Source organism: Artibeus jamaicensis, unplaced genomic scaffold (genome assembly GCF_021234435.1).
Source record: "Artibeus jamaicensis isolate MK-2021 breed Jamaican fruit bat unplaced genomic scaffold, CSHL_Jam_final contig_466, whole genome shotgun sequence".
NCBI classification, from domain to species: Eukaryota; Metazoa; Chordata; class Mammalia; order Chiroptera; family Phyllostomidae; genus Artibeus; species Artibeus jamaicensis.
The window spans coordinates 21,680,682-21,705,289 of record NW_026521844.1 but is presented as its reverse complement, the minus strand read 5'-3'; the positions used below and the strand labels follow the sequence as shown (position 1 = coordinate 21,705,289).

Here is a 24,608-nt window from a genome sequence, read left to right as displayed (position 1 = left end):
CAGGAGTCTGACGTATGTGGTACTACATGGATTGTATTGAATACAACACAAGTATAACCTATTTTGAAAGTTCTTTCTCCACAATAAGACAGGGAAGACTCACAGACCAACGGAAGAATCTAACTTCCTAAATCATCCTGTGTGTCTGAATAAGAAGTAACAGGACAAAGGAAAAATCACTCACCTCTTGCATTGAACAGAAAGGTAAAATAAAAAAAAATAGATTATCCTCTAAAGTGGAAGATCAGTGAAGAGAATTTATATTGCATGGAAAGTGTCTAGCTCTTTCTCAACAGGACAAGATCTTCAACATTCTAAATTATAAAATCTTCATAAGAACCCCAACATACTAGCTCAGGAAACATAAAATTATATCAGCTACCTTTTTTTCCTGAAATAATGGAAAAATGGTACTCCAATATCAGTTTTTACACACACTCACACACACACACAATTTGGTACTTACTGAGCTATAGAGATAACCTTCACCATTCATGGCCACATAGAGGCTGGCCTTCACCCCCTGGATGGCCACCACGCGCAGGCCCACAGGAATCAGATTGAAGAGGGCTAGAAGGGGAAAAAAGACAGAGAAAAGGATCAGTGATGTTTTGAATAAATTATCTTTTTTATGCAAATGATGCTTAAGAATTAAAAGCTATGAACTAAATTGATGGGGGAGGGAGGGAGGGAGGGAGAGAAGGAAGGAAGGAAGGAAGGAAGGAAGGAAGGAAGGAAGGAAGGAAGGAAGGAAGGAAGGAAGGAAGGAAGGAAGGAAGGAAGGAAGGGAGTCTAAGGGTGGGAAGAGCTCACCCTTCTTGTCTCAGTGCCACCACTATGCAGTTTCAGGTAAACCACATAAACTTCCCTACAACGAAGGGGTTATATTACAAGGATCTGAGAGTGCAAGATCTCTGCTCCGCAGAATGAACACATACTCAAACCATGTAATATAAGATGTTTGTTTATTAACAAATAATTTAAACCAAATTTTTTCAATAGTGGAATATACTTGTAGTCAGAAATACTAATAAATTATGATCTGTGTAACACATGCCACAGCATCTTTCTCTGTCCTTACCTCCGTCCTTGTCCTACAGAAATAAGAAGCACTGTACAAGACCTCAAAGTCTAGGTGGGGGGAGAAAGCTAAGACATATGGAATCATCTGATACAGTGTATAATTTATGCCTATAATTAACTGTAATATATGCATTCTATATATATTCTCTATGTTACAGAGCTCAGAAAAATGGAAGGTCTGTGCAGAATGAAGTATTCAGGAAATGTCTCCCAGAAAAGATGGGACCTGAGTTGACGCTAACAGAAGGGGCAGCAGTGGAGTGAGCGAGGGACACAAGGACATTTAGTGAGGCAGTAAATCAGGTGGTTCTTCAGGGTAATGAACGTATACAGGGAGGGACTGGCAGATTGGAGGATTTATTTCATATTATGGAGAAACGGAAAAGAACACCATGTAGATAAAGTACAGGTGAGTAACTGAGACTCTGGCACTCTAACGCTAGAGACCTAGACTTTTCTAAATAGGCAACAAGAAGTTGACATACAAAGAGTCAAGAAGCAAGATTACAAAAATGTGTCATGCTTGCAGACAACATAACTTCTAAACCTACCACTCAGAAGCTGCGTGGTTTTGAGCCATTCATTTAACCTCTCTGCTTCAGGTCTGTCTGTAAAATGGGCATCATAATCCCTACTGCACAGAATTAATAGAAGAATCAAATGCATAATCGTGTTCTTGAAAGGTTTTTACAAAAGAGGTGTTCTCTCTATGTGAGTTATTTGTCACATATTATTTTCTGCATGTCAAGTAAGGTTAGATAGGACCTAATGTAAAAACTCACGTATCACTCCAGTAATATTTGACTTTATATTCAGGAGGCTACTTAATACTTTTAAAAATAATGCTTTATAATTGTGTAACACCTAATTTTCGAAATGTTGATAATCCAGTATTGTATTTGACCCACCACCATAAACACTAAGAAGGGTTTAGGACAGAATGATTATCCTCATTTTTAGAAGGGCAAACATATTCAGAGAGATAATCTGGGTTAAACAGTATCTGAAAAGCTTTTCTAGCTCTCTAATGTGGTTGCCTACCCAAAATATCATATTTCACCCTTCTTCCCTTTTAAGTTTAATTTCTCCTAATACCTGTTCTTACTTTCCTGTGAGGTTACAAATGATTAGCTATTTCCTTCCATACCCTGCAGCGAGCTGTGTCTTTGGCCTCAGCACTGCCCAGTAAGATGCCAACTGAAGGATCTTTGTAGGCATCAAGTCTCCTTCCATATACATGGCTTGGAAGTGCCCATTGCCTTGTGCTGGACCTTTTGCCTGACCACTGGTGGAACAGGTGTGTCAGGGCCGGATCACCTCATACCATGAAAACAAGGGCTCCTCCTGAGGGAGCGCTGGTGGGTGAGATGGAAGGACTTGGGTTCCCGAGGACTTTGTGGAGCAGGGGCACCAATTGCCCATTCAATTACCCAGGTCTGGCATTTATGTGAGAAAATAAGTTCATGTTATTTTAGTCTGCGAACCAGAGCCAATCCTCATCCTAACCAATAGAGATTGTTAGAGAAAACAGAGTTAACATGGGTGATGCAAACGAATATAAGATTCTTCGTACATGGTAAGTAAAGGTATCGACTAGAAAAACAGCAGGTTCAATGACAGTTATCATGAAAAACATAATGAAATCCAAAATTGTGCACAATGTTTTTCTAAGGTCAAGATTTCCCAGTAAAAAATGCAAGAACATCATTTAGCTAAAACAGAATTTTTTTTAGAAAACAACTATAAAACTTTACCTATCTGAGGCGAGTGAGAAAATTACTAAAGCTAGGCAGGGAAAAAAGCCAAAAACTTGTATGAAAGTTTTATATGAACATGAAGTAATGATGGCTTTAAATGGTATGCTTCGGGAGATTTAACAAGTCCATAAAAAAATCAGTAAATAATTTGAAATTAGACTGTTTACAGGTAAAAGCTACAAGCTGTTCTCTTTGGGAGGATCTGCATTTGCCTCCTAAATTCTTGAGAAGTGGAAAATGACTTACCCTCATCTCTTACTTGTCTTCAGTGTAGCACGCCGGCTCTAGCTCACAGGAGCCCTTTGCTACTCAGCGAGAATTCCTCCTTTCTCCTCTCTTTCCCTTCATCCTCAAAGCCACTGTCCTACCTCATAGCAGCTAAGCCACACCATTCAAGTACTTTGCTCCTACACGTACCATTTCTCTTCTTACAATTTCTAGTGATTGATTCCTCATCATCTTCAAGATGGATTCAAATCTTTACTCCGGCCCTCAAAACCCTTTACAACCTGATTTCAATCCACACTTCTAGTCTCTCACCTGTTACTCATTCCATCCACCATAATCAGCTTCACAAAGATTTTGGCACTTGCTAAGTCTCCCATTGATAAAGATGTAATATACCTAGGCTGAACTATTTTTTTCTTTTGTCCTCTATTAAAAAAGCCTATTTTTCCATTTCTAAATTTGGTCAACTCTTTTCATCCTTTAAGACCAATCTTATTCATCTGATCTCCCTTCTCCTACCTTTTAACCCTGTGTTTTTTTCTTACTTCATTTCCTAGGCTTTAAACATTGCTTTTCCCCTATCTCCAGGCTAACACCCAGCCACGCTTGAAATGACATACCAAATGCCTAGTGCTTTCCCTCATTTCTCACTTATCTAAGACCTGGATCTATACTATATTTACAATTTATCACTTTCTTCCTTAAAATGTATGTTTCATCTTGTAAACATAGCTAGATTTTGAGATCTCCAAAAATGATCACATCTAATCCATATTTGTATAATATGGAAAGAAGGCAAGAGGAAAGGCATAAGAGAAAGAGAGAATAACAAAGAGAGACTAGAAGAGAGAATAAGGAGGGCAGAATATATTCTATTTATATTCAGGATCCCAGTAAACATTTGCTGAATAAAGACTGCAATTGTAAGTCAAATAGAGTCCAAGCATCTAATCTGACATTTGAACATTTTCTCAATCTCTTGTCCTTTCCAAAAGGAGTATCTCATTCTAAATCTTTATGTAAATCTCACACTTATATTTTTTAACTGAAATAATGAAGTTGGTGTTCTAGGGACCCATAAACTAAACTCAATCATTAAACCCCAGGGAAAAAGATAATGAAGACAAAGGATAGTTCTTTCAACAAACAGTGTTGGGAAATCTGGATATTTACATTCCAAAGAACAAAATTGGACCATTATATCATAAACAAACAAAACAAAATGGATTAAAAATCTAAACATAAAACCTGAAACTGTAAATATCCTAGGATGCAACATAGTAGAAAATCCTCTTCACATTGATCTTACCAGTGATTTCTTGGCTATGGCACCAGAAACAGAGGCAACAAGCAAAAATAGACAAGTGGGACTATGTCAAATTAAAAATCTTCACAGGAAAGGAAGCAATCAACAGAATAAAAAATGCAACCTGCAGAATGGGAGGAAATATCTGAAAACCATGTATATGATAAGGAGTGAAAACCTAAAATATGTAAGTAATTGTTACAACTCAATACCAAATAATAATAATAATAACCCAATTAAAATAGGCAAAATATATGAATAAACATTTCTTGAAATACAATATGCAAATGCACACAACAGATACATGAAAAGTGTTCAGTATCACAAATCATCAGAGAAACACAAATCAAAACCAAAATGAGGTATCACCTAAAACCTGTTAAAAGGAGCACAAACAAAAAGGAAGGAAGGAAAGAATGAAGGAAGGAAGGAAGGAAGGAAGGAAGGAAGGAAGGAAGGAAGGAAGGAAGGAAGGAAGGAAGGAAGAAACAAGGGTTGATGAGGATGCAGTAAAACCAGAACTCTGTGCACTGTTCACAGGAATGCAGTCACTCATAAGTGACTGTAAAGAAGCTCCTACAAAAATTAAATATGGACCCACCCCCATCATATGAGCTAGAAATCCTACTCCTGGGTCATATTTCATAAAGCTGAAATCAGGATCTCGAGAATATACCAGCCCTCCTATGTTCGTGGCAGCATTATTCACAATAGCTGAGATATGAAAACAAGTACCCATATGTGGATAAAGAAAGTGTGGTACAGACATATAATGGAAAATATTCAGCACTTAAAAATAAGAAAATCTGGTCCTATAAAACATGGATGAAACTAGATGACACTATGCTAAATGAAATAAGCCAGTTCTAGGACAAATACTGTGTTACTTCACTTCTATGAATTATCTAAAGTAATTGAACTCCTGAAAGCAGAGTAGAATGGTGGATGCTAGAAGCTAGAGGGAAAAGGCAATGGTAGATGTTGTTCAGTGGGTGTACAGTTTCAGTTGCACAACATGAATATGTTCTAGAGATATGCTGTACAACATAGTACTTACAGTAAACAACATTATATCATGCACTTAAAAATTTGTCAAGAGAGTAGAACTTAATACACACACACGAAGCAAAAAAAAGCAAAAGGCATGAGGAAATTTGAAATTGATGGATATGTTCATTATATTGATTGCAATTATGGTTCCATGGGTGTATGCATATGTCCAAACTCATAAATTTTTATACATTAAATATGCACATTTTTATATATCAATTATAATTCTATAAAGCTGTTCTGTAAAAAGGTAATAAAAGAAAATGTTTAAAATTTAGTAGATGAATTGCATTGATACACTCAATCCTACCTGTATCTATGTACTTTGCTATGTAAATTTGCAATGGTGTAGAAGGATATTCTGCTCTGTCTCTTCATACTGAGCTCAGCCAGGTGACTTGCTTTGGCCAATAGCATGTTAGCAAATGCAAGCAGAATCCTGAGAAAGAGCTCATACATTTGTGCCTTTCCTCTCTGTCACTGCATTAAGAACATGCAGAAACCAACGTACTGGCCCCAGGAAGAGTATGGAAGGCACACGGAGCATAACAGAGTGCCTCAGTAATCCTGCCAAGGCCGTCCGAGATTAACTGAAGGTAGCCGACCTTCAGATATGTAATCCAGAAAAGATCAGTAGAGGGGTGTCACCAATCACCCTGAAACAAGACATAAACACTTGCTCTTGCATACAATTAAAGCTGTTTTATTTGTTAAATTGTTTTGTTCACTAGATTCCACATATAAGTGAGATCATATAGTATTTTTCTTTCTCTGACTGGCTTAGTTCACTGAGCATAATAATCTCCGTGTCCATGCATGCTGCTGCAAAAGGTAAGATTTCCTCCTCTTTTTTACAGCCACATTGTATATGCCACCGTGTAAATGTACCACAGCTTGTTTATCCACTCATCTATTCAAAGGGCACTTGGACTATTTTCAGATCTTGGCTATTATGTGTAAGGCTGCTATGAAGATAAGAGTGCATATTGTCTTTTGAATTGATGTTTCAATGCCCTGAAATATTATGATAAAAAACTTCTCAAATTTGATTATAACCCTCAACATGCACATGCAATTACCAATGATGAAATGTAAAGTTTAAATAAACTTTTATAAATTAAATAATAATAATAAAGGATCAATGTTGATTACTCATGATACAGGAAAAACTGAATTATTTTTACTGCAGAGAATGTATTATAAATTTATCAGATAAAAAGGTGTTCAAAAATTATAAGTACAAAATAATGGAAAAGATATGTAGATACTCAACCAGCTAATTAAATTATTTTTAAATTTCTCCACATTATATAATTTTTGTGACAGCTTTCAGCTTTTAAAATGTACTCTTTTCCAATTTATTTTCTTACTCCACCTACTTTTGTACCTAATTTTCATTTCATTGTGTTATATTTATTTTTCAAAAGGGGTACCCCAAATTATGTACGCTTTAGGACCTACAATACTTATGTCAGTCTCAGAATAAAATTTAAGGAGAGAATGAAAGAAAGTAACAAATGAGAGAGAAAAAACTAAAAAGATTACATTAGTTGAATGCCTCCTCTTTTTTCTTTGCATTTTTATTGTTGTTGAAGTACACTTGTTTCCATTTTCACCCTACCACCTCCCACCGAATGCCTACTTTTTTTTTTCAGACATCATGCCATGCATTTGGACATGAAAAAATTCATTTTTAAAATAAACTAAATATATGACCACTTCATTGTATTTCAGGGATAAAAGTCCTACTCTCTTTTTTGTGTGTAAAAAGTACTTAAATAAAGGGAATGAAAAGTGCCATCCTAAACATTGGTATAAAATTCCATGGCCTTAGTTAGTTGAATTCTCATATAACACTTTGTAAATATCTTGATAATAACCCTGCTTCAAAAGGCAATTATTTTCTCCACAAATACTTACTATGCACTTACTATATGCTACATGTCATGCTCATGTAACAGGGCGCAGCCGAGATGGGGGGAAAAAAAGGGATTTGGAATGGGGTCCAGAACTCAAGGTGTCCAGGAAATATTAAGGTGCCCCACTGGTGTCAGTTGGGGGAAGGGACAAATGGGGCAGGGGGCCATTGATAACATCTTTGCAGATAACCTCTAGAATGGTCATTTAACATATCTATAACCTTTAACTGGTTTCACAGATATGTTAAATAGCTGTGGCCATGCTTTGAGCCAGGGAGAAGGCAGTGACTTCCACCCAGGATGTAATTGGGAGACAACACCCCCCTGGTTACAGCACCTGAGTGAGAACTTGGAATTGACTGACTCCACGCCATGGGGCCACACCTGCCCAGACTCACTATGGCAGCCCAGCAAAGCTGGGAGGATATGGGAGTCCTGGCAGGTATAGCAGATTGTGGGAGGAGTCGGAAATGGGGCTGCATAGGAGGACTGGTGCAGGGATTTAAACGGAGATGCGGCAGCCATTGAAAAGAGAGTCATACAGTTATGGCAGAGTACAGACCCTCACAGCCATGTAAGGTGAAAAAAGCCACACAGTTTTGGCCGAGTGAGGACCTCCTCTTGGCCATGTGAAAGAGAATCACCATGCGGTTTTAGCAGAGAATCGCTACTAGGCTTTGCCAGAGTGGCAACCCTACCCTCTCAGCAGCTCTGGTGGAGAGAAGAACCATGCAGTTTTGGCCAGAGTGCAGACCCCTGCACCTGTGGTAGGAGAGGCCCATGCAGATTTGGGATGCTCCCTTTGGCCATGTGGCCTGGGAAGCAGGAGAGACTTTGCCTGGAAGAAGGGTGAAAGAACTCTTTGCCAGTAGGCCATGAGAAGGTGCCACATGGCTTTGGAGTAATTAGAGATCCTTCCTGCACGGCAACACAGCTGAAGGTGCAAGCAGCCTGAAACACGGACGTGTTTCAGCTATTAAGTCAGGGGAACCAGACTGGGACGAAGACTGAACTTTCGGCCAGAGGGCAGAGCTCTGGCTCGGGCTCCCTTCTCCTAATGTTCAGCGGCTTCGTGACCTTTGTGACTTGAAGTAACAAAACCTCAATGACCCTGACTTACTGTCTGCTCTGAATGTTTCATTGGCATTACAAAGAACAATTTAAATGATTTTTTAAAGCACTTGTTAACAATAAAAGTAAAATACAAAGTATTATTATTGGCATTGTGTTTGGTGGTGGTGGTTTTAAACTGCCAAATCTAGACCATGTACACTGGGGGTGCAGAGGGAGGGAAACTGGGTCATAATTATCTCATATTTTAACTTTAATTTCTTAATATGTCATGGGACAAAAAGTAGTCATTCATTTCATCTTATATATTTAAGACCTAGAAAGCAAGAACTATGAATTTAAAATAAAACAATAAATAAGAACCAAAATCAACATACTTGAGGGTATGTTGATTCTATCTGATGACCTATTTTATAAACAATTGGTCAAAATAATCCAACTGTTTGATTTCTTTTCCACACTTAATTTACTGATTTATGAAACTGATTAGTGGTTTAGGGCTTAAAGACTTAAAATTTTTCTTCTAAGTGTTGGCTGACAGCAAACATTCTATATTTTCTACATAGTGAAAATGAGCAAATGATGATCACTTTCTTTGCAACAGCTAATAGAAATGTTTGCCTTAGCTCTAGTAGAAAGCCTACTATTGGCTTTTGATCCTGATATTATCATATAACCTTTTCTGTGTTACTTCAGAGAAGTTCAGAAACTTGAATAATTAAGTTAATTCAATGCAATTCTTTTTTTTCTCTTAAGATGAAAAATGAAGCACCTCACTATTGATAATGAAAGCAAATGCCTGTCATCATTCATCCTCTGCAGCCAATTCATCTTATACAGAAGACTGGTCTCACTGAGTCCATTTGAAGGGCTTAGTGAATAGCACAGGTGTTGTCCATGAGATCAATGGGCAAAAACACCCTCCAAGAAATCTCTACATGTTTTTTTTAATTTATTTATCTTTAGAGGGGAAGGGAAGGAGAGAGGGAGAGAAACATCAATGTATGGTTGCCCCCTGTGGGCCCCCTGCTGGGAACCGGCCTGCAACCCAGGCATGTGCCCTGACCGGGAATAGAACCGCAATTGTCTGGTTCGCAGGCCTGCGCTCAATCCACTGAGCTACACCAGCCAGGGCTCTACATGTTTTTAAGCCTTGGGATTTGTGTCTTCCACAAATCTCCCATCAAACCTTATGTTGCCAAAATGGACACTGTGGCCTGTTGGGCTTATACATTAATTCATCACACACATTCCAGACATTGAGGCACACACTTGTACATAAAGACAGACAGACATAGTTCCTGCCACCACATTGGTGCCAGTCTCAATTAGAATAAAAAAGAACTCCACGTATTTACTCTGAATCCATCTTTACAGATGAGGGCACTGCAGCTGAATGATGTGGTTTTCCTAGGGTAACTGAGTTCACCAAGAAAGAGCTAGGATGGGAACCTAGCTGGGTTCTGGTGGCTGTAAAGCTAGATAAACAAATGTTGTTCTTAAAAAATAAGAGACATTCTATTAACCACAAACTAAGCTGTTGTAAAGGAAGTAAGGAAAATAGAACTATAATAAATACATTTGAAAGTTTAAAAAATTGTTTCATAAGCCAAGCAAAAATGTCCCACCCCAAAAGTATAAAATCTCTAGTTCTTAATTAAAATTACACAGAGACAAACACAAGCAAACTTGCTTAAAAGGGTTTTGATATACCCAAAGCACAGCACTTCATTATCACTGAACACCAACACAAGAAGATAGGTTTGCTTTAAAAAAAAATCTTCACTGGGAATCAGCCTGGGCTGCAGGTGACTTGGGATGTCTATGAATGTGGCCCAACACAAAACTGTAAATTTACAAAAAATTATGAGGTTTTTTGGTGATTGTTTGTCACAATGTATTTAATGTGTGGCCCAAGAAAACTCTTTTTCTTCCAGCATGGCCAGAGATGCCAAAAGTTTGGGTACCACTGGAATTTAGAGACAGGAAGAGAAGGGGAGGGAGGGAGGAAGAGAGAAAGGGAGAGAGATATAGAGGTAAACACTGATGTGAGAGAGAAACATCAATCAGTTGCCTCCTGCATGCTCACCAACCAGAGACTTAACCTGCAACCTAGGCACGTGCCCTAACCAGGAATAGAACCTACAACCTTCTGATGTACAGAATGATGCTCCAACCAAGTGAGCCACCTGGACAGGACAAGAAGGCAGTTTTGAAAATCTGTGCATACAATACTGAAGACAATTACATTTAAATAGTGGAAAGTCAGTGAGATAGCCACAATGAAAACATTTATAATTCCACTCAAGTTATATTGATGTTGACATTCAAAAATTATATTTATTTCTCATGGTTTAAATATACAGCGTGGGGCTAAAGTAGGTTTTCAGTTATGAGTACACAAAAACACAGATTCATTCTTGTATTGGTATTTATTATTATATTATTTTCCATACAAACAACTGTAAACCTACTTTTGCCTCACCCAGTGAATCAGCCTCATCCCAAAAATATTTTTATTGACATATATATGGTAATATATTTTTTAAGAAATGGAGGAAGAAGTAGTATTTGAAAAGTAACATGATGACTTTTGTCATTAATTATTATTCTCTGGCTTAAAATCTCTCCATCTCATCTCTAGTTCCACATCCCTAGCTACACATCTTATTCCCCAAAAGCACCACATTTCACCTACCGCTCAATTGCAATTGCTCCATAACTGTCACTGGCTTCCATGTCCTAAAATAGGCTGTGTGAACTCCCACTGTGACAGTTCCACACAATCTCTGTGCTTTATCCACACTCACCAGCTCATTTCCCCCCACCAGGGCAGCAGGTGATTCTGTGACTCCTTACCTGAAATGCGATTTTTTTGATCGTAGTTTACACACTCTGTTCTTATTCAAGATTCCATTTAAAATACACATTCACTGAGCACCTTAGCTTTTGCGGGTCTCTCTCATAGCTGAAACCTAGTGACTTTTCTGCATTAACTTTTGTTTTACACAAATATTCAACCTCCTCTACTGCTCTGGGAGCAGCTAGAAGGCAAGAACTGTACTGGAGTCATCTTCGTAACCCAGGAACAAAAACAGAGTTAGCCTTCAATGTGTTTGAGTCAACAAAGACAAAGTACGAACATGGCCGTTGTTTGTGAAACTCCCGTCATGTTCTTGTTGTTGCCTGAAACCATGTCTTAAGAAGACATCTGAGGCTAGGACACAGTGAATGTCGTGAACATTTGGTGATGTCTGCCATGGTCACAGGAGGGGCACTTGGAGCATTTCTTTGTCATCTCCAGCTTGCAGAACTCCTTTTACAATAAAATACCACAGAACATTTCATAAAATAACAGCAATTTACACTGTACTTTAAAAATTGCATAACTGTATCTCAAAGGTTGTTTTTGTTTTGTCTTGTTTTGTTTTGTTTTGCTGCATATTACAACCTCCTGGAGAGGTTTTTGGGTTTTTTGTTATTGTTGCTTTTTTAAAAAATCTGATGCCTTGCAACACCCACCACAGCTAAATAAAAATCTTTAGGATTGAAGGAGTTTTTTAAAAACCTCCTCAGATGATTCTAATGGACATGATAGTTAAAAGGCAATCTTAGACTCAATACTTCTATGGTAGTTCTAACAAGTTCAGAGATGAATGCTGGTCCTTACTAAACCTGACCAACTAGTCAGTGAACCAAAGCTTGCTGTGGGGAGTTTAGACATCTCCTGCAGCTTACTGGAAGGCAGATTCTGAGCCCACATCCAAGACCTACTGAATCAAAATCTGCACTTTAACAAGATCCCCAGATGATTACCTTGCACTTAAGGTTTGAGAAGCTCTGTTCTACATCACTTGTTCTCAAAGTATGGTCTTGTAATCTTATTAGAAATACAAGCCCTCCACCCCCAACTCAGACCTACTAAATCAGAAATTCTGGATTTCTGGTCAAGCTGGAGGTGTAGGTAAACCTCCATACACAACCATACACAACCGCAGCAAAAATGACAAATGGACTACAGAACAAATGTCATCCAAAATCGACAGAAAATCAAGCTGCAGTGAAGTCTGACAACCAAGGAATTAAAGAAGTCACATTCATCCAGATGAGTAGGATCCTAGGGGCAGAGAAATCAAAAGAAAGGAACCAATGGGCATTCCCACACCCACGTGTGGTGGATAAAAATCAGGAGGGCTATTTCATGAGCAAGGGAGCCCAGCCTATACCAGACCACCCAGCCAAGGGTTCCAGTGCCAGGAAGATAAGTTCCCATAACTTCTGGCTGTAAAAACCAGTGGAGTTTGGGGTTATGGAGGAAACTGCAGGATTCTCAGTAGTCTCTTCTTTAAAAGCCCAAATGGATTTAGGACTTATGCAGACCCAGTCTCTCTGGGCTTCACCTCTGGGGAGGCAGCTGGAAGGGCATCAGTGGCATGTGGAGAGAAACTGAAGTGTCTGGCATCAGGGTGAGTAGCAGAGAACAGCTTCTTCCTGGACAAAACTCCAGAGACCAGGCAGACCCTTTCTGAGCCCTCCAGGACACAAAGACACAGAGAGGGAACACCTTATCAGAGACTCCATCAACCAAGTTCACACAGGTTGCCCCACCCTGGAGATTACCTAAGTTCTGCTCCATCTAACTTACAGGTGTGCTTTTCTACAGTAAGCCATGCTACTAAGACAGGGGGTAGAAGCAACGTTACCTAATATATAGAAACAAACACAGGGAAGCTGCCAAAATGAGGAGACAAAAAATACAGCCCAAATGAAAAAATAGAACAGAACTCTAGAAAAAAAACCTAAACAATATGGAGATAAACAAACTATTAAAGATAGAGTTCAAAACACTGGTTATTAGGATGCTCAAGAAACTTATTGAGTACTTCAGTGGCATAAAAACAACCAGGCAGAAATGAAGGTTACGCTAAGTGAAAATAAAAATAAAACCTTAAAAAAAACACATTTACAGAGAACCAACAGGGGAGTGGATGAAGCCGAGAATCAGATCAATAATTTGGAACATAAGAAAGAAAAAATGCAATCACAACAACAAGAAGAAAGAATACAAAGAAACAAGGATAGGCAAAGGAGCCTCTGGGACAACTCCGAGCTTTCCAACATTCAAATCATGTGGGGGAAGAAAACAGAAAGAGAAAGAAGTTGAAAACTTATTTGAAAAAATAATAAAATAAAACTTTACTAATTTGGTGAAGGAAATCAACATACAAGTCCAGGAAGCACAGAGAATCCCAGACAAGATGGCACAAAGACCACTCCAAGACACATCATAATTAAAATGCCAAAGGTTAAAGATAGAGAGAATCTTAAAAGCAGCAAGAGAAAAGCAGAGAATTATCTACAAAACAGTTCCTATAAAAGTTAGCTGATTTCCCAAAAGAAACTGTGCAGGCTAGAAGGGACAAGCAAGAAATATTCGAAGTGATGAAAAGCAAGGACCTGCAACTTAGATTACTCTACCTAGTAAAGCTATCATCTGGAATGGCAGGGCATATAAAGTGCTTCTCAGACAAGATAAAGATAAAGAAACTTATCATCACCAAGCCATTATTATGTGAAATGTTAAGGGGACTTATTTAAGAAAAAAAAGATCAAAACTATGAACATTAAAATGGCAATAAATTCACAACTATCAACAGTGGAATCAAAAAAAAGAAACTAAGCAAATAAGCAAACAGAAACAGAATCATAGATGTGGAGATCACACGGAGTGTTATCAGTTAAGAGGGAGAAGAGGAGAATGGGGGAAAAAGTGCAGGAACTAAGAAGTACAAATTGGTAGGCACAAAATAGACAGGGGGGTGTTAGAAACAGTATAGGAAATGGATAAGCCAAAGAACTTAAATGCATGACCCACGGATATGAACTAAGGGAGGGTGATTGCTGGAAGAAATAGGGGGTACTGGATTGAGGTGGACAAAGGGGGGAAAATTAGGACAACTGTAATAGCATAATCAATAAAACATGTTTAAAAATTAAAAAAAGAAACTCTGGAGTAAGTCCCCCACATCAATCATTTGACAAGCTCTCTAGGTGATCCTGATGCACGCTCAAACATAAGCAGCAGTAATTTAAAAGAAATCACTGTTCTTACATTTAAATGCACTTTGAAATCACCTGTTTCATTTTAAAAGGATACCAAGGCTTGGATTCCATCCTCAGAGATTCTGCTTTTATTGAGCTGGAGTAAGACTTGGGCATCAGGTCTTCTAACTCACTCAAGTGATTCTAATGTGCAAAACGTTTGGAGCCATTGTTCAGAGAACTGGGATACAGGTGGGAGGTAGACCATCTTCCTTTACATCTTGATGGCACTTTCCCGCTTCATATTATTAGCCTGATCAAGGGAGTGAGGACAGACCATGTGTAACTCTATTCAGTCCAACCCTCTCAGAGGAAAATTCCATTGCAGTGAGGTTTAATCCTGTCTCAATCAGACTTTAATTTAATTTCCCCAAAGATATGAAGGCTGGGTCTAGAGCCTAAAAGAATGCTGAAACTGAAGATAAGTTGAAAAAAAAGGCCCATTATACAATTCTTCAAAGCTCTACTCAAGTCCTACATTTCCCCTAATATTACTCTTGATCATATTTCAGCTAGTGTAGATTTCTCCTCTTTAGACTTTACAAAGCATTTCCTTCCCAGAGGGTAAATGTGATATTGTACACTTTAGCTTTTACATACAATTCTCAATTGCAGAGGAGAAACTATGGCTTTCAATGTGCTAAGCAATTGGCCCAAGTTTATAGAGCTGCTAAGTTGAGAAATGCAAATATAATACCCATAACTGCCACTAAAACTCTATGGGCTGTTCACACACCACAGTGCTTCCCCAGCTACCAGCACTGACCCCTGGTACACACGAAAGGAACAATAAAAATCATGTGTTCTGTCCATTCCTAAGTAAGAGGAAGCAAAGAGAAGCTTTATTTAGGGTCTTTTTTTAAAATATTTTATTTATTTATCTTTAGAGGGGAAGGGAAGGAAATAGGGAGAGAAACATCAATGTATGGTTGCCTTTCATGGGTCCCCTGCTGGGAACTGGCCTGCAGGGAACCGGTCTGCAACCCAGGCATGTGCCCTGACTGGGAATTGAACCGCGATTGTCTGGTTCGCAGGCCTGCGCTCAATCCACTGAGCTACACCAGCCAGGGCTATTTAGGGTCTTAAAAAAATCAAATTATAATACTATGGAGTCGGCTTAATAATGCAGTACAGATGCATTTTGACATTGGTTTGCTCCACTTTCTGTCTCGGTGCCAGGAAAGCAGATGTTCTAAGTGCACCCTCACTAAATCTTGGCTGAATGCCCGCTTGTTCAGTAACACTCTATCTAGGCTACTGAATAATACATGAATATATATATATATATATATATATATATATATATATGCACACATACTACACACCTCAAACTTCCCAAGTCAGATATGTGAAATAGGAAAACACATTACTTGAAATCCTTAAAATTGTTTTTAAATGGTTTACTATTTCAAAAAAATATTTTAAAGTTTAAATACATCCACCATATTGGAGAAAATTTCTCTAAGTTTAATGTTTAGCATTGCCAAAGTACACCACCATAGTATTTTATAAGTAAATGACAGTCCCTTCTTAACACTTTTTGAAAGTGTTGTGGGACGAATGCAGTAGCATAACTTAGGGCACATTTATGATGCACTGGGAAATATTAACCGGAGAAGAGAAACTGGGGATTCACTCAGTAGAAAGTGGTAAATGCATTAGCTCTGGAACAAATAAACTCACTGAGTTCAAACCCTGGGTCCACCATTTAATATGTGTGACCATGGGCTAATTATTTAAACTTCCTGAACCTAAGTTTACTCACCTACAAAAGAAGAATGATTACTGGACCTGATATATAGAATTGTTATGACATTTAAATGAGTAAAATGCATAAAGTTTTCATATTCGTACCAGTCTCTTAGAAAGTATTCAGTAAACATTAGCTATTATTATCTAATATGCCCCAAACTCGTAGGTTAAGAATTGCTTGGCACATAGGTGATCATTTTATTTCCCAAATCCCTCATTGAAAATATGTATGAGGTCTGTCTGAAAAAGGTCCAGGCATTGTTAATATAACAAGAACAGTTTGCAGGACCTCGGTAACCTGGCAGCCAAGGAGAGTAGACTGGGATGTGCGTGCATGAACAATGACGACTTCACTGTATTAGTTGATGAGGACAGTTGACTGCATGGTTGTCACATTCAAAATGACTGAACATGTAGAGCAACAAATCAGCATCAAATTTTGCATTGAGTTTGAACATTACTCTGTGGAATCTATTCAGATGATTCAGAAGGCCACAGCTATGGACAACTGGTGATTAGCAGCTTTACCACAACAACATGTCTGCTCATGCATCCTGTCCCATGCAGAGTTTTTTGGCAAAACATCACATCACCCAGCCCATATTTGGCACCCCACAACTTCTGGCTTTTCCCAAAACTACAATCACCTTTGAAAGGGAAGAGATTTCAGTGAGATTCTGGAAAATACACTGAAGCAGCTGATGGCAATTGGGAGAACTCTGTGAGGTTTTAAGGTGCCTACTTTGAAGAGGGCTGAGGAATCATTGTCCTATGTACAATGTTTCTTGTATCTTGTATCTTCTTTAATAAATGTCTCTATTTTTCATATTACATGGCTGGATACCTTCTGCACAAACCTCATAGCTAATTCTTTCTTTATACTTCATGGTAGAATGTCATTAGAAAACACCAGTGCACATGAGTATAAATTTATGATTTATTAGTTATTCAGTTGGTAGCTACAGACTGAATGCCTATGTGAAGCAGCCACGTATGACAAATACCATTTCTATTAATTACTATCTACATTAAGTGTAAGAATGTAGGCAAATCTTATAACCTCTCAAGCAACAACCTGAGGAAGGAACACAGGATATGGATACAGTGGAGGCTCAGAAAAAGCAATTTTGGGGGTATTTTTAATCATCTCTAACTCCTCACAACTGTAATACTCTTTACCACTACATCAAGAACCTCCCTCTCCTACTTTTTTTTTTACTTTTAAAGCACCTGTGTGGTGTGTGTGCATATATATATATTTTTTTCTACGACACAAGCTTAAATTTAGCTGCTGGTCCTAGTTGAATAAAAAAGAAACATCTCCCTCTCTTATGAGTAAATAAGTTACAGATTTTCAGAAAACAATGTCTCTGTAATTTTCACTATGACTATATATTCACATAGCACTTTGAAGATATACTTGGTGCTGTCAAAGAGAATATTCTTTTACTATTATTGCTAGAGTTCATTTTTCCAGACTAAGCATATTCAAATTTCTTCCTATTTTCATAATGGAAATGACTTCCTTATCTAGCTTTTGAATTATCTAAAATTGTCAATCTCAAAACAAAATGCAAATGTAGCCCAATGTGAATTAATCTTTTAAACTAAATGTTGTTCCACAAATTCATTCATTTTTGATGGGGTTGTTCTACGGATTCAGTTTAATGCACTTATTCGACAGATACTGAATACCTAACATGTGCCAGGCACTATCCTAGGTAGGGAAATATAACAGTGCAAAATGCAGACAAAGCTCCCTGCCCCTGTGGAGCTTATTCCATTTTAGTCTTTCAATTTAAATGGTAGTCTGATTATACTATTGCTACTATGAATTAATTTATCCATATCAAATAGTAAGGCTTTATTACATGTCAACTTAGAGATAAATCAAGCATAGTCAATACCTTGAAGGATATACCACAGGATGTAAATAAGTCAAATATATAATAAATACATACAAATAAACTGCATGATTATCTTAAGAGATGTACTGTGTATGCCAAGGAAAAAGCAAGGCTTCCAGTTAAAGAAATCAGAAAAATTTTTCAAAAGTGAAAGGCGATTAATTGTTTTTAAGGATGATATACTCAATGGGAAAAAATAACATAAACAAGTATTGAATGAGTAAAATGTGTGGCATATATGGGGAGAATTTTAGAGGAGAAAGGATATGACAAAATAAATAAATGTATTAGTGGTAATCATTTTGGAAGGGAAAAAGAAAAAGTAGCCAAGAAAAAGAGACAGTGAAGTGTTGAAGATGAGGATTGAAGTTGATGTAGATCAACCAGACAAAGCCTGCATGAGAAAAAACCTCAGTTCTGAACAAGAGTATGAAGATGATGAACGAGGGGGCTATTCCGATATTTGGAGGAAGAACACTGCAGGAATACAGGATAGCTAGTACCAACATTCTGCAAAAAGAGAAGGGTGTGTTCAAGGAACAATAAGAAGACTAAAGAGGAGAGAGAACTCTCTGGGTAGATAATGGGTGGGATTATATAAAAGCTCATTGGTCAAAGGATGAAGTTTGGCTTTCATCCTTAATAATGTGTGATAAAAGAGAATGAACAGAGAAGTGAGTTTATCTGACCTGTGTTTTATCTAGGTCACTCTGGCTGCTGTGAGAATAACAGACTGAAGGGGAAAGTTACTGCAAACTGTAGTAATGAGATCAGTTAGGAAGCTACTGCAGAATCCCAAAGATGAAAGTAGCTTGGCCTGGGTGGTGGTACCCAGGGGTATTGAAAAGTGGTCAAATTTTGCATACATTTTGAATGTAGAGTGAATTTACTACTGTTTTGGAATTCAATGCAGAAATTATTGTACCATCTGCTCTCACAATTTTGCCCTTTTTTTCTGCAATATGTTGAAAAGGAAAAATTTCAAGTGTTTTCCAGCTGTCAAAGTTTCAGATCTGTCTGGAATATTGGAGATAATCTTTTCCAAACACCTTCTTTTAAAGACAAGAAAACCAAGGAACAGAAAGCTTATGTGACTGAAACAAGATCACACAGCTAATTGAGGATATGCCCAGGACTAAAAACCAGGCTTCTGACTCACAGCCCAAGCTACGCTGACTTACATTTGGTGATATTTACGTGTTTTGTACTTCTCCTTTGGAGTTTTATCCCATTATTTTGATTTCACAAACACTGGATGACAGCTACAAATATCCCAAACTCAGAAGTCTTCAGGGCCTATGCAGATAAGAGGAAAATGGGGATGGGGGGCCGGAAATAGGGGCATCCACTGCTTGAATACCTAATTTCCCCCCCTGAAGTGTGCCAGCTAAATGAAACCTGTGTAGGTCTTCAGTTTGAGATCTGGGAAAACGTCCATCACGGTGCTAGCCAGAGTGGCAAATAAGGATATTATACTCCAATAGGATGTAAATGCAGGTAAGGAATTGTGGAGTAAAATGAGTGATTAACGTGGAGTTTTGTGTGGACATGGTAGTTGAGGGGGATGGCTGGAGAAGGCCTCAGACAGACAAAGGAGATAAGAGTTGAGAAGGGTTCTGAAGGGTAAGAGTGCTTTACCTTTTGGATGAGATGGGTGAAGCCATTCTAAGCAAAAGAGATTAGCAAGTGTAAAAGCTTCAAGATGTAAAACGATGTGGTATAGGCTGACTTCTATTATTACACATGTTTTTTTAATTCCCCAAACCTATACTTGATCACATACCTGTCTGCAATTGAGTTCTGAATCTCTCCAGAAAATAAGTTGAATTGGAACAAACTCCACCCATGCCTGAGTTGCCAAAAAGTCTGAATTTCTGTATGCTTTTCCATATGCCTGCTTTCCTTGGTCTGTTAGGAATTAGGTACCCAGAGAACTAAGTATGACAGTCCCAAGGCAGAGATTGCCTTTACTGGCATATGTGAGCACTCCAAATTCTGGGTGCAGAGGAGACTTACCAGTTATCCCTCCTGCAGTGCATCAGAAACATCTGCAGGGCCTGTTGAAACACAGCATGCTAAGCTCCAGCCCAGAGATTCTGATTCAGGATGTCCAGTGGTCTGAGGATGGCACACTTTATGAAACGCTAATTTAGAGTACTCTTCAATACCTCCTCCCACCCCAGGTTAAGGACCTTTGAAGTCCTTCATGTTAAAATAGCTGCCACCACTAAGACTTTCACTTCTCCCAAAATGACCACTGTATATGAGCTCCCTGCAAAAAAGGAATCCTACTGATAGACTAACAACAACAACAACCAAAAACGGCAACCAACAATGAACTGTGTTTTAGGCATTATTTTTAGCACTGTTCATGAATTAACCCACGTGTTCTACTGAACAACCCTATGATCAAAGTACTGTGATTACTCTCCCTGAACAAATAAGGGAACTAAAATGTGAATAGATTAAATAAAAGATGCATATTCTCAAATGAGATAGGCTGGATTCAAATTCTGGTTCTATCATTTATATATGTCTCTCCAGATCTTTATACACTCCTTGAAAACATCACAAACTCCTTGTAAACAAAAATTTTCTGTCAGTAACATACTTTTCAGAACAAATGGTATTTATGAAAATGGAATCTTTCAATCAGTTTTTCTGAGCATATATTCACTTACATATACAAATAAAGAAAAGCCAAAACCTTAGAGTTTCCCTGGTCTTCTCATTTTGTAAAATCAGAGATTGTATAAATCTGAAATAATTTATGTGATTTACTCAAGGCCAAGTGCTGGTAACCTCACAAAGCGCAAGGATGGACTAAAGAAAATCTCAGTGCTCAGCTGTTTCTAGGAATAAACTTGATTAAATGACTCCCATAAGATTCTTAACTACTATGTATACTGCCTATTAATATGCCCATAAATAGTCATAGAGAAACTAGGAAAGAGAATAATTTAAAATTGCTAATGTTTTGCTTTACTGACCAGAAGGACACATGAGGGGAAAAGTCTTAGGACTGAAAAGAAATATAAGACCAATAAGAAGGTAAGAGGCCAAGTGAAAAAAATAAGTATGAAGAGTAATTCCCTTTTGATTTTACATGAATGAGTAAACTATTCAAGGAAATAATTGGTTCTTGCTCAAGCTTTCCACAAATATTATTTGAAGGAACAGTGTAAACTTAAAATATAATCAACAAAAACACATTTCTAACAAATGTCCATAACTTTACTTTTAGCTAACAAAATCAAAAGGCAATACTTCATTAAAAAAAGGAAATAACTGCATTCATAACCTAAGGCTGAATATTGTGCTTTTGAAAAGATATGCCACTAAGGGAGTAACATTATTTCATCTACCAGAATGTTGAGGATTATATAAATAATCTTGCCTAAAGAAAATAAGCAAGTTCTCTGTGTAGTGGGTTGCCTTTTCATTTTGTTGATTTTTTTTTGCTGTGCAAAAACTTTTTAGTTTGTAGAGTCCCATTTGTTTATTGTTTCCTTTGAGTCCCTTGCCCAAGGAGATATATCAGGAAAAATATTGCTACGAGAAGGGTCTGAGATATTACTACCTATGTTTTATTTTAGTATTTTGGCAATTTTGCAACTTATATTTAAGTATTTTATTCATTTGAATTCATTCTTGTGTATATGTTGTAAGCTAGTGGTCTAGTTTCTTTTTTTTTTTTTTGCACATATCTACAACTCAACACCAAGAAAACAAATAACCCAATTAAAAAATGGGCAAAGGATCTGAATAGACACTTCTCCGAAGAGGACATACACATGACCAATAGACATATAAGAAATGCTCAATGTCACTAATCATCAGAGAAATGCGAATGAAAAGAACAATGAGCTATGGCCTCCTACGTGCCAGAATGGCTACCACCAATAAATCAACGAACAAGTGCTGGTGAGAATGTGGGGAAAGGGAAGCCTCATGCACTGCTGGTGGGAAGACACACCAATACAGCCTCTGTGGAAGACAGCACGGAATGTCCCCAAAAAATTAAAAGTGATCTCGCCTCTGGGAATTTATCCAAGAAAAATCCAAACACTAATTTGAAAAAATATATGCACCCCTATGTTCACTATAGCATTATTTACTATAACGAAGATTTGGAACTAGCCCAAGTGCCCATCAATAGATGAGTGGATAAAAAAGCTGTGGTACATTCACACAGTGGATAAAAAAGAAGGAGGTAAGAAAAGAAGGAAATATTACCTTTTGCAACAGCATGGGTAGACCAGGAAATTATGATCAATGAAATAACCCAGTCAGTGAAAGAAAAATACTATCTAATCTTAGATAGATATATACTCTAATGAACAAAATAACTTAAGATACAGAATAAAAACCGAAGTATAAATACACAGAACAGATTGACAGCTGTCAGAAGGAAAGGGGCTGGTAAAAAGGTGAGAGGATTAATCAAATTTATTTATATTTATATTTATATTTATATTTATATTTATATTTATATTTATATTTATATTTATATTCACACACACGACACATAGACATGAACAACAGTGTGGTAATAGCCAGAGGGAAAGGAAGGTGGGGGAGGTGTAAGTGAGCAAAGGGGGGACAAACAAGGGCAAAAAGACACTTGACTTTGGGTGGTAAGCACTAATGCAGTGTGCAGATGATGTTCTCTTGAGTTGTATACTTGAATCCTGCATGGTTTTATTAACCAGTGTCATCCTAATAAATTCAACTTTTTAAAAGAAAATCAGCAGGATAACACATGCATGTCTTTTTTTTTTTCATCCAACTTGTAGGTGCGATTTCACACCTACCAGTTGAGGACATATTCTTAAAGTACAGATGACACTAGAAGAAAATAATATCCCTATAATTATAATTGGATATAGCATAGTCCTTACTTTCCCATTAGTACTATAATGTGTACATTTAATTAGGTGAGAGAGATGAATCCCATGTCCAGAAAGACCCCTCATTAGGAGGAGAAATCATCTCTATAATTCTTTGCAGCACTCCTTAAGTTCTTGATAATTTTTCCCAACTAACCATTTGGATCATGTTTCTTTTCATAGTATAGCAATGCAGAGCTCCTGTGGCCTCCAGCTGTATCTGTATATTTGTGATGGGTGGTGTCAAAACATCACACGTTTGGTGTTGTGTAGAAAGTGTAACTGGATGACTACATTTTTAAATTTCCAGTTGGATTTCTGCAACTGGGATGCAGACCATTTTGAAAATATCTTCTTTCTGCTAAACTCATGAAGAATTCAACATATTCATAAAAGCTAAAAAAATGCATTTGTGCTTGTAATCAGTGGTTAGGAACTCAAAATATTAGAGGCCTAGAATTTACTACCCTTTGCAACAACATGGATGGAACTGGAAAGCATTATGCTGAGTGAAATAGGCCAGGTGTTGAAAGACAAATACCATATGATCTCACCTTTAACAGGAAGCTAAACAACAAAACAAACAAGCAAGCAGAATAAAAACAAAGACACTGAAATAGAGAACAAGGGGACAGTGACCAGAGGGGAGAGGGAAGGGAATTTAAGGGGGAAAAAGGGGAGGGATTTGGAGGAACAAATAGGAAGGACACAGGGACGAGAACTAAGGGGGTTGGAAATGGGAGGGAGGTGGGGAGCATGGGGCGGGGTGGGGGGGCTGGGATGGGAGAAATAGACAGAATACTGTACTTGAAAAATAACTAAATTTTTTTAAATCTCAAGAAATAAATTCCAAATTAGTGAAACATTAAGTATAAAGATGAAACAATATTAAAACAAAACATGGGAAAAGTTTTGAAATAATCTTAGAATAAGCAAAGTCTTTCCAAATAGGAATAAAAATCTGAGGGCATAAAAGTATGTTTTTAATAAAAAGTAAATAAAGCATGGCAAGAAATTTAGAGACAAGCAACAAAAAGAGTGAAAATATTAGCAACTCACATAACAGAATTGATTTTTTTATTTTATTTATTTTTAGAGATTGGTGAAGGGAAGGAGAAAGAGAGGGAGAGAAACATTGATCAGTTGCCTGTCTTATGCACCCCAAATGGGGACCAGGCCTGCAACCCAGGCACATACCCCGACTGGAATGAAATCAGTGACTGTTGGCTTTGCAGCGTGACACCCAACCAAGTGAGCCATACCAGTTGGGGCAGAACTAATCTTTTAAAATATAAAGAGATGTCCTAGAAATGAAAAAAAAGACATTTTATAGAAACAGATATACACAGACATTTTGTTAAAGTACAGATAGCTCTTAAAATAGATGTACAAGTGTTCAATCTAATTAATGATAAGAAAAATTAATGGTTTTTGGCAACAGAGAACCAAAAGTTTGATAACACATTTTGTTGACTAGAGAGTAAAGTAGGAGATATTCTCCATGTGAATTTGCATGACAAAGAGCAGACATGTTTCGAAATTAT

The 24,608-nt window shown here is 37.6% G+C and overlaps 1 protein-coding gene across 5 annotated transcripts in view; it reads right to left on the bottom strand.

Annotated features, from left to right (window-relative positions):
• Positions 1-24,608, bottom strand: part of FGF12 (fibroblast growth factor 12) — a 529,784-nt gene that overhangs the window by 177,175 nt on the left and 328,001 nt on the right. For all 5 annotated transcript variants that reach the window (XM_053667219.1, XM_053667217.1, XM_037158498.2 and 2 more), the window contains one exon: positions 467-570. In XM_053667219.1, coding sequence (XP_053523194.1) covers positions 467-570 — 104 coding nt within the window. The remainder of the gene's footprint in view (positions 1-466; positions 571-24,608) is intronic.